The sequence below is a fragment of the Ahaetulla prasina genome, chromosome 10 (genome assembly GCF_028640845.1).
Source record: "Ahaetulla prasina isolate Xishuangbanna chromosome 10, ASM2864084v1, whole genome shotgun sequence".
Classification (NCBI taxonomy): Eukaryota; Metazoa; Chordata; class Lepidosauria; order Squamata; family Colubridae; genus Ahaetulla; species Ahaetulla prasina.
In genome coordinates this window covers 3,044,328-3,055,812 of record NC_080548.1, presented here as the reverse complement: position 1 = coordinate 3,055,812, position 11,485 = coordinate 3,044,328, and the positions used below count along the sequence as shown (strand labels likewise).

The following is an 11,485-nucleotide window of genomic DNA, read 5'->3' as shown; positions in this document are numbered from 1 at the left end:
AATGTGTTGGATTGCAACCTCCTATTTTTTTTTAATATTATTATTATTATTTTTTGAAAAAGTTTTATTTTTTTCTCATAAATATATCTTAAATGTACAGTTTCTTATCTAACATACATATTTTCTTTTAACTGTCATACTAACACAATCTTCATCCTAAATAATTTAAGTATATTTGGGGTTGCTCTTCTACCATTTCATCTCCCTTGTTTTACAACAATCCTTTTTCTCCCTCTCCTCTCTTTCCTTTTCCTCCCATCCTCCATCTACTCTTCTACTTTCCTCTTTCCTCCTTCTCTCTCTCTACTCCCCCTTCCTTTCCCCCACACCTCCCTCCTTCCTCCCTTCTAACCTTCTCACCTACTCTTATTTCCCTTCTCTTTCTTCCTCTCCTTTCCCTTTCTTCTTTTCCTCCCTCTCCTTCCTCTCCTTTATCCCTCTCCATTCTCTCTCTATTGTTGTATTCATTTTCAATTTAATATTTTCCAAAGTGGTATTTGAGCAATCCCAATTTACTTTCAATTGCTTTTTCATTTTACCATATTCACACGTGTCTTAAATGTACATTTATATAATAACATTTTCTTTCTAGCCCCCCTTTCCCCTTTTCCATTTACACAGGTGTCTTCTGGGTTTCTATTTCTTTTTGTCTTCTCTCTCATTTACTTATATCTTATCTAATTTATTTCTCTATAATCTTTTACTCATATTTTTTTCTAACCATACATAAAATCGTCCCCATCAATTCCTCTTTATCTTTTATTCTCAATGTTAACCTATTCATTTCTGCACATTCTAAAATCTTCATTACTTCTCCTTCTGATGGGATTTTTTCAGTCTTCCATTTTTGTGCAAATACAATTCTCGCCACTGTTATTATATGAATAACCAACTATGTATCTTCTTTGCTATATTTCTCCGGTAATATACCCAATAAAAATACCTCTGGTTTTAACTCTATACGTTAGTGCAACATTTCCTCTAACCATACCTGTATTCTAACCCAATAATTTTTTGCTTCCGTACATGTCCACCACATATGATAATATGATCCCAGCAATGGAAAACATTTCCAACATTTAGCTGATTTATCCTTAAACATTTTTGCTAATCTTTCTGGTGACATATGCCATCTATAAAACATTTTATATAAATTTTCTTTATATGCAGTTGCCATTGTTAATTTATAATTCCTTTCCCATAGTTGTTGTCATCTCTCTAGTTTTATCGTATAACAAAAGTTTTTTGCCCATGCTATCATTATCTCTTTTACTTCTTCCTCTTCTAATTTGATTTGCAATAAGTAATTATACAATTTTTAAATCATTTTTTGATCTGTCCCAATCAATATCTCGTCCAATTCTGATTTTTCTAAACTAAAACCATACTGTTTCAAATCTTTATCATATCTTTTTTCTAACTACCATGACCAAAGAAGCAACTCCAGCCACATGAACCAGGACTTGGTGGAATGGGAAACAACCTGTTGAGAAAGACCATACTTGACAGCCAAATACATGACAGGTCCAAGGAACATATTCTTCCAAGAACCTTCAGGTTTGAAGCAACAAGTAGCAATATTTATATCATCAATTAACTATAGCATCTTAATCTTCATTCAGAAGGAACATTTAATGAGGTGTAAAACATATGTAATACTAACTAACAAATCAGTTAAGAGCCAAACAGGTTAGTCATAAAAAGTAGGAGTTAAAACTGTGCTGACAACAGTGCTTAAAAGCACATTTGGCAACTCTAAAGCATCTGAACATGGAGTTTCTGAAAGTGTTGCACAGAAACTGCAGGAATTGAACTTTTAATACAGCTCAGGTTTTCAAAAATGCTGGGGAGGATGATGGCATTCCAGTCCACTGCCTCATTTGTCCTGCTGCTACTCCAGAACATACCACCAAATGGTGGAAAGAGTATCAAGAAAACTTTTTTCCCCCTCTTGGCTGACTGGCTTTTTAGCAATATGATTTCTTACTCCAAAAAAGGAGGGAGACAAATTAAATATCAGCAAGACGTTAAATAAACCAAGCATCTGTAAATGAGCCTTTCCTCTATCAGGGCTTGAAGTGAAATTGGAGGTGTTTTGATCAAGTCAACTGTGATTGGCCATGCAGCCTCCTCAGCTCCCACCTCCATCCACACTGACCTCTCTGCACTCAGTCCAAACACACAAAAAGACAGAAACCAAGACTTTTGCTTTACTCACCTGAACCTGCTGTTTTTGGGCGTTCAGCATATTAGGATCAATGGACAGTGGTCCCAGCACACTCATCATAAGCTCCTTCTCCATCAGCCAGGGCCTCAGCTGGCCTTCTGCTTCCTGAAAACTTGCCAGTTCATTGGCTGATTTCTCTAGCTTCTGCTGGCGCTCCTCTGTCACTTGCTTGGCATGTGCCCACCTGGAATCTGAACATCAAAACCACCATGGTTGGGGATATTGGCAATATAATGCAAGAGTAAAATATATCTTGCACAAATCTTTTTACAACAGCCAGTGGCTAAAGAGGAGCCACTGAAAACGAGAATCGATCCTGCCTAAACCAATATTTATATCAAGGTTCTTTGTCCTCATTTACATAAGACTCATCTTACACCAACATTTCTCAGATGAAAATAGGCATACCTTTATACCCATCCATGCTTCTTGTTTCTTTTTCTCACACCAACATTTACCTCCCAAGAGCCCTTCTCTCTCCATATTGAGGACTCTTTCCTGCTTGCGTACAGAGAAGACATCCATTCTGCAAGACCCAGCTTCTCTGCAGCATCATGTCCTTTGCTATCTTCTAGAAGATTCAACTCCTCTGATTGTCTGGATGTGGAAGGACATGCTCACTAGCAACAAGTGCTACCATACAGGCAATGTTCCTGATAAATGGGAATAATGGCCCTGTATTTATTTCCCAGGCTGTTGCTGAGCTTCTTTCTGGGACTACATATCATTGCAAAGGGGTTTTCTCCTGCACCAAATCTTGTGGTATTTCAGCGAGCTCATCCCCAAGACCTCATGGAACAAGAAGATTGGGGGAACTTGCAAGATTTTTTTAAAAAGCCTATCACATTATTATTACTAATTAATAATGTAATTATTATTATGTTTGGTTTAATTTTAGGAATATTTATTATTTATTTAAATATTTATTTAAACTGAAGTTTTGAAGATATATAAAGAAACTGATATCAATAACATGGTATATATCCTCCACAAGAGTCAGTCATTTCTTATTGTGCACTTCACTGCTCCTGAGGCTGTCACTCTCCCCATTGAGAAACACACAATGAAAGGCAGCAGGAGGAAACTCAGGGTGGCCTACAGAAATGTTCTGTGTTCTTAATTAGCCCCTGCAGAGTTTCTCCAAGATTCCCAGGCAACGTACTTAAGTCTTCCAACATCCTCTTCCAGTTTCTTGCTTCTGGAGAGTTTGGGTATTTCTCCACGAGTCCAGAGAGCGATTCCTTGGCTGCCTGGACCTTCACAGCATTCTGCTCCAAATCACCCAAAAATGCCTATTCAGAAAGGAGGAGGAAAGCATCAGACTGGGTTGGTGATTGAGAGTGAGTTAAAGGCAGGAAATGGTTTCCAGGACAAGCTTCCATTCTCTTGATTTCTTCTTCCCTCTGAGGATAGCAGAGGCAGTGATGGCTATGATCAGTGATGGCCAAAGGTCATCAAAGGCGAGGACCAATGTCTATTTTAGGCTTATGAAAAGGCAGCCTTAAACTTTCTCCAAATCAGAAGTATCATCTACCTTACTTAGATGAGAAATTGGAGGAGTTTCAATGGGTAAAATGCAAATCTCAAGGCATTCATTTTGCTTCTCACCTGGGCTGAAAAAAACTGTTGCCCAGGGGGCCTTTTAAACCACAGAAAGGGAGGTTGCACACAGAGGCTTGGAAGGCATCCATGTTCTACACATTTTGAGTCTGTCACCTCACTGGACGGAAAACCTGTGACCTGAAGCCTCTGGAGGGAAGGAACGACTGACCTAAACACGGGTCACTATTTGAAAACGATTTAGGCTGCTCTTTGAAGGAACAGCAGCACTTGCAATAGTAATGCCAGAATATATTACAGAGCACCCAGTAGCACAACAGCGAAATCTCTTTAAAATGGAATTTCAACCATTTGAATAACTACATTATATTTTTGTGGGAGGCATGGAAAGGGGTTTATACACTCCATTTTATGCTTCAGATCAGCCTCCAACAGAGAATCATTCTCCTGGCTCCAAAAGGCTCCAAAAGGAGAAGACACTTGCTATGTGCTTTGCTGAACAATATTATTATGGATGGTTTTAAAAAAGCAAGGAACAGGATTTTATTGATACATGAAAATAAGACCTTGTTATGCTCTGCCTGAGCTCTCATTGTCTCCGATTTTGTAGGTGATGAGGAAGCTTCCAGGACTTTCAAAGCCTGCTCCTTCTCCTCCAGCCAGGTCAGCACAGAGTTCACCTCCTCCTGGGCCTCCCTCATCTTGTCCAACATGGCCGAGAGCTGCTCTAGGCGCCCCCGTAATGCAGCACCCAGCCTTTCGTACTGCTGGTTCAGGTCTGACACGTCACACTGGATCTCTGTCAGATCTAAGGCAGAAAAAGAACCCAACTGGAATTAGAGGAATTATTTAATTGGCTTATGGTTATAGATATAAGGGCTCAATGTAACAGATGTAGATATAAGACTCTACATATGTTCAGTGCAATGAGCAACATGCATGAACAACGTCAAAGGGCTTCTCAGACTCCCCTTTTCTTAAGAAAAGTGATGATGGAAGAAGAGAGTTTTCAGAATTTCCAGAATCTGACCCTCTATGACAGCAGTGCAGCTTTTAAACTATTCTCTAAAAATCAGCAGGTGCTTCGTCCCCTGCCAGTTTTGCTTAGAGAGCCAGAAGAAAGCTTTAAATACTGGATGCATCTATAATTTGCGCTTAGTTAAAAAAAGTCTGAAATAACCTGAGATGAGTGATAAGGAAGGTTTGGGAATGAGTGGCAAAGAACCTTCCAGTTTTACTCCCGTCCGTATGGCCCCTGACTCACAAAGAAAGAAACTGCTAGGGTCAAAGCAACTTACTCTCTTTATTTGAATAATGGGAATGCAAACAAAATTGTTAACAATAGGCCCCACTGCAGTAACATAAAGACCCACACTTCCAGAAGTATGCACAATTAGCTGAATTGCCTCACCTTTGCAGGTGTGATATCCATTTACACTGCCTGTTGAACTACCACCAGCAGGGAGCAGCGGACCTGAGCAAAATCATAAGGAGGCAGACATAATGACAGGGTAGTGTAATATTTTGGAAAAGACACACAGATTGTGCCCTTCGCAGCTGGAGCACAACTAACATCCATTCATGCTGCTATAATCTAGCTGGATCAGTGTTTTTCAACCTTGGCAACTTTAAGATGTATGGACTTCAACTCCCAGAATTCCCCAGCCAGCCATATTTAAAATGGCCAAAGTTGAGAAACATTGAGCTAGATTGCCATTAGCCCCTTTAGGGTAGGAGAACCACTTATGAATTATTTTTAATCATAATGAAAAAAAACAACTGCTAAGGCATGCCCTATCAGCGTAAAATGCCACTAACAAGTCTGAGAGTGAATTCACATTTAATTAGTGTGCAAATACATAAGCAGATTCACACTCAAGATTCAACATTCAAGAGGTTGCATCTTTCTTTCACCAAATGCACAGGAGAAAGAGAGTTAACCACTTTGAATGGCATATATACAGTAGAAGGCTCCCATCTGAAAACAAAGATAGTGCCTGGGATTTTTGTGCATTTAGTAAAATGAAATGACCGGTGTTCTCTGAGAGACCTGTTTGCTTGGCTGTTCATTTTTGGGGCTGTCTATTAATCCAGCACCCCATTCAAAATGCCTGCTGCTTTCTGTTAGGAGAATGCTGGCATGGAAATTCTTCCTGCACCAGACAGAGGAACCCCAGAAGAGGTCCCTGCGATGCTGAGAGAAGCCTAAGGTTATTCTGACATATTTCACTGCATGCATGTGATTATAGAACTACCTGCCTAAATAAAGGTAAATTATCGTATCCAGATATGCAAGCGAAATGTTGGAGATGTAATTGTGATGATGCTACATATTTTCATGTATGGTGGACTTGTAAGAAAATTAAGTCTTTCTGGATAAGAATCTGGTGGATTATGCAGAATGTTCTGAAGAAGAAGATAAAGTTCCTACCGCAATTTTTTCTTTTGGGAATAACAACGGACTGTACAGTGATTGAGACTAAGTTGATTTTGAACTTAATAACAGCAGCAAGACTGTTGATTGGACAATATTGGAAGAAAAAAGAATTACCCACAATAGAAGAATGGATATTGAAAGTTTCCAATTTGGCTGAGATGGCTAAAATCTCAGCCTTCTTGAAAGACAGTACTCAAGAAAAATATTTAAATGAATGGAAGAACTGGATTGATTATATTCAAAATAGATATCAGATTAAGAAATTTCGGATTGCCTTTGAATGAAGGGTGTTGTTTTTCATTTTAATGGAAGAAGTCAGGTTATGTGAGAGAGAAGGATTATAATTGTGTTAGATTTTAAAAATTTAATGTATGACCGTTTGTTTAATGAACTATACCTTGTATTTGCTCCAGGAAGTCCCGGGGGGGGGGTTTGGAGGGAGGGGGGAAGGGGGGAAAATTTAATTGTTGTTGTAAAACTTTTTCAATTAAAAAAAAATAAAAAAATAAAATAAAGGTAAATTATTCTATTGCTCTCACTGTTGATATTTCTCCCTGTTGCATTTTATTTTTCTCACTGTAATGTGATCTGTCCAAAGAACGCCTGTTCTCGGGGGTGGGGGTAGGGCTCCTAATGGAAACAAATACGGTGTCACAGTGACTGTTCCATTTGGAAGGAGGCTGAGGCTCGCCTTTCAGTATGCCCAATGCATGATGGCTTCACTAACACGACTGTTGTTTTGAGGCCCGATCTGTGTTCCCCAGCAACGGTACAGACACTACAGAGTGCTTGCACACTGTTGCCTTTGTGTCATCATGGGAAGGAGCCCTCTGACCTGGGGAGAAGGGCTGTTGCATATTTTACTTCTGCATAACGGCAAAGCAAACAATCGGAGGCAATTAAATAGGGGATGCTCTGCTGCCAAGGAATGCAGGGATGTGGCTGACAGAGACCTAAGGGATCAAATCGAACTTATTGCACCATGGGAGAACAAAGCGGTTAAGACTCACAGTTTCCTTTTTTTCTCCTCAAGACAAACATGGGAGTTTTAAAACATATTAGGTGAAGAACAAAAATCGATCTAGCCAAACAAGAGTTGAAGGCACTACACGGTTGGGAACTGCAGGACTGTGATTTAGTCTATAGCCATGATCATTCTTCTGCACTGCATACCGTGGAACCCGCCTTGTGGAATCCTATTTCCCACCCCCACCCCTGAGGAAGATTAGCTCCATCCCTCTCAACATTCTGCAAATCCATCAAGACCTGGGTATATGATCAGGCTGGGGATCTCAGGGGCTAGGAAGATTTCGCAATGGCTCCTTACTGCAATTAACATCGTCCTCTCTTCTTTTGTGCGCTTTTTGGTAGTTTTTATAGTTTATAGTATGCATATTTATTGGTTTTCTTTTTAACTGAATGTGCTATACCAACCAGGGTCATTCTGTTGTGAGATAAGCTGAATTGGTATAAGAGTTCATTGCATGGCTGCACCCCATGCAAGTCCAGGACAGCCTGCGCCAGCAGTGAGCTCCAACTGGACCATGTACCCATAAAGAGAGGAGTGGGATTTGGAGTTTTTTCAAGAGGCAACTGGACTTTCTGGTTTTTCTTTGAAGACGTTTCACTTCCCATCCAAGAAGCTTCTGCAGCTCTTCTTCTTCTTCAGAAAGTCCAGTTGCCTCTTGAAAAAAGTACCTTTGGGACAACCGTGACCTGAATGACTGAGAAACTCCATAGACAGTGGGATTTGGGCCTGCTCTCCCTAATCCTAGCCTAGCATCATTACACCACACTGTCTCTATTTTTGTACCTGCTTGTACAAAACTAGGTTTAAAAAACATCTAGTTCAGCATTAGCTGGCTTTGCACACTAACCAGCCTGCCCCCACTCCCTATAGTCCAAAGCACCTTGTTCCAGAAAGGCCTTCAACCTTCACTGGAAAATATATTGTGCTCTGCATGTAATTCAAAAACCATAGTGATGACAAAGACATGGAATTTCTATCAGGCAGGACTGACCTGCAGCTCTTTCCAAGGGTCAGTTAAGCAATTCCTCAAAGTGTCATGGCTTCATGTTTCTTAATGCCCTTCAAGGAACACTGTTCTTATAATAGGAGGGAAATATTGTCTGGCTCTGAGTGCTGTATAATCTTGCAATTAACATGGATAATGTGTTAGTTGGAGCTAATTTTATAAGTGCTATTTATGCAACTTTTATTGGTACATTATAGGTCAATATGGTTATGTGATTTTTTTTTGGCTTTACAACTGCATTGTTTAGTGATAGAGCTGCCAGTCCCAGCTGCAATCATTAACTGAGGACAATCTGTAGATGGTATTCACGTTTGACAGATTGAAACAAAATTCTTTTGGGTGGGATTTACAAATACAGATGGAACATTTTAAGCACTTTTATTAAGAATAGATTCTGCAGTGCAGCATTAATTCTAGGCTGCCATAAATCAGGATTACAAAATGGCATAGGGTTTCCCGTGGTTGGACTAGAAGACCTCTAAAGTCCCTTCCTATTCTCTTATTCTGTTATATTGGGAGATTTTTTGAAGAAGGATTGACTTGTTGAATCAACCATTTGATCCATCTAAGCTGAGTACTGTCTATTCTACAGTTAACAACGAGGGGCCTCTCCAAATGTTTTAATTACAACTGTTTTCCCCTCCAGTGGGTATAGCCAGTGACAAGGAACTGTGGCAGCTGCAATCTGATTCGTCTTCCCACACTAGTCAACCGCTTACTTCTGGCCTACTTTGAGAAGCTAGGGTGGCCATTCCACAATTTCATCCTGGCTTTGCTACCTGACATCTTTTAATTAACTGATTCAGTTAGCGACCTTCCTCAGAGCAAAACAATTCCCTCAGTCAGCCTATTCCTCCCTGAGGTCTCTGGCAGTCTACAGGAACACAAGATAGGAATGTAAAGAGCTTTCCATCTTCAGCTTCTGCCAAGAACTGGAGAAAAGCTGGAACAGAACAACTGTGCATCTTTACATTCTTCCTCTTCCAAGCCTTCCGTTAATTGTTGCCTAATGGCAGTTTTGTTGCCTAATGTTGTAATTGTTGCCTAATGGCAGTTTACAGAGAGGCAGGTCAGAGTAGAAAAGAGTCCTTCTCTCAGTCTCCTACCTGTCTTGGATTGTGCATCTGGAGCTGTAATCTCAACGATTAAATTCTCTAAGGCTGTCCCCCGTTGGTTCATCTCCTCCACAAGAACCCCCTTTGCTAGCCATTCTTCCACAAAGACCTGAAAACAGAACAGAGAATTTATAAAAATGTGACCTCTGGCAGATGAAAAGTCACAAGACTTCATGGCAATTTGATACATTCAACATTCCTTCCCATAATTATTTTATTATCATTATTATTATTGATTATTATTTCTGCCACATTAAAAATGACCACCAAGTTTGGGGAAATTCTGGGGCTACCCTGAAACCTCTGAGAGCTGCCTGTGGTCCTGGCTCCCCCACCGAAGCCCCTTTTTTCTTTCAGCTTCTTAGCAGGCCAGTTTTTTGGCAACAGCCAGCCTGCTCCCTCCCTCTAAATGAGCTCTAGACACCTCTTCAAAGCAGGGCACTTGGGCAGCTGCCTTCTATAACCTTTTGCCACACAAGACACGGTGGGCAAGAGGCCTGTGGCTGTCCACCATGACAATGAAAGTGTCAACTCACTTCCAGCATGACTGCAAATCTGTGTGGATGGAGGTGATCAGCAAAGAGGGTAAGATGAGGTTGAACCACACACAAGGTGAACTTTGCCACATCACCTTGGGCTTTCACCTTTCAAAAAGCTTTTGGCACAAAGTAGCCGTTCCTTGTCAGGATATCTACCAAACTACAGTGATGAAGCCACGCCCTCCAATTTTCTCATGAGTTTGCTGATATAATGGCTTCTGGACGCCTTTCTCTGCCCACCTCAGTTTGCTGCCTCCGCTTCTCCAACTCATGTGTTCCCAAAGAAGTCTCAGTAGCTGGGATATTCCTCTCTGTTTCTTCCAGCCACTGCCTGAGTGATCCAACCAGTTTTCGGAATACATCCAACTGTTCTTGACAAGACGAAGCTCCTTTTTCCCTGAGAATGGATTAAAAAAAAGGGGGGAGGGCTGTGAAGTACTTACACACTATCTGGCATGCACAATCACAGCCACAGGAGGAAGGGCCGCGGTGTGGCTCAGGCTATAAGAAGCCTGTTATTAAAACACAGCTGCCTGCAATTACTGCAGGTTCTAGTCCCACCAGGTCCAAGGTTGACTCAGCCTTCCATCCTTTATAAGGTAGGTAAAATGAGGACCCAGATTGTTGGGGGGGCAATAAGTTGACTTTGTAAATATACAAATAGAATGAGACTATTGCCTTATATACTGTAAGCCGCCCTGAGTCTTCGGAGAAGGGTGGGATATAAATGTAAACAAAAAAAAAAAAGGGGAAGCCCCCTCTTACAAGCTGTTGACCAGAGGGACAACCTGCACCTAAGAGTTCACCACAAGGACCTCCGGGCCCACCCCGTTGGTCTACCTGGTTGCTATGAGCCATGCAAAATTGGCAGGCTGGCATTCTAAGTATTTGGGCTGGTTATTAATTCTATCTGTGGGAAAGCATTTTGAGAAGCAGCTAAGAACCAGGAACATGCAAGTCACAGAGGATACTGTCCATTTATAGACTGGCCCAAAAATGTCTGGAAACTGCTTGGAGAATCTCACAAATATAACTTCCTCATAGGAGTAAGAGCCATTTCATATCTTGTTTTTTTCTTCAATGCAGTTTAAGTCTTTAGACAAACTGGGTGCAGAAAGAAGGATTATGGAACTCTGATTCATTCTTGCTTTACTCGTTTGACAATTTGTTTTACTTTCCTGGGTCAACTATAAATGCCACAATTAATTAAATTAATATTTTCAACACTCAATAATAAAAGATTGATTCATCTGTCGCATTCAGTCTTCTTAGTAAATTGCAGTGGCAAATAGAGGAAAGAAGCATCCCGCAAGAAATTATACCTACACCAATTCTAATCTGGCTGTGCAATGTTTCAGATCTGATTCCAGAAAGGTATCTCTGTGTACAAGGAAATGGCAATGTAGTATATGTATGTAACTCTTTAAAGTAGTTGTGGCTTTTCCCAGGATTTCACAATACCAAATAATCTGAGGAAAAGATGTGGCTTCTTTAAAGAAGTCATAGTTCCACCTCAAATCACCTTTTTTGGAACTGAATCCAAAGTACCTAGAAAAGCTCTATTGTTTCAA

At 40.5% G+C, this 11,485-nt stretch overlaps 1 protein-coding gene across 1 annotated transcript in view; it reads right to left on the bottom strand.

Annotated features, from left to right (window-relative positions):
- MACF1 (microtubule actin crosslinking factor 1) overlaps positions 1 to 11,485 on the bottom strand; it is a 248,817-nt gene that overhangs the window by 99,355 nt on the left and 137,977 nt on the right. Inside the window, exons 45-50 of the mRNA XM_058195880.1 lie at positions 10,155 to 10,311; positions 9,367 to 9,484; positions 5,199 to 5,261; positions 4,354 to 4,595; positions 3,390 to 3,519; positions 2,219 to 2,418 (exon numbers count right to left, since the gene is read on the bottom strand). Coding sequence (XP_058051863.1) covers positions 2,219 to 2,418; positions 3,390 to 3,519; positions 4,354 to 4,595; positions 5,199 to 5,261; positions 9,367 to 9,484; positions 10,155 to 10,311 — 910 coding nt within the window. The remainder of the gene's footprint in view (positions 1 to 2,218; positions 2,419 to 3,389; positions 3,520 to 4,353; positions 4,596 to 5,198; positions 5,262 to 9,366; positions 9,485 to 10,154; positions 10,312 to 11,485) is intronic.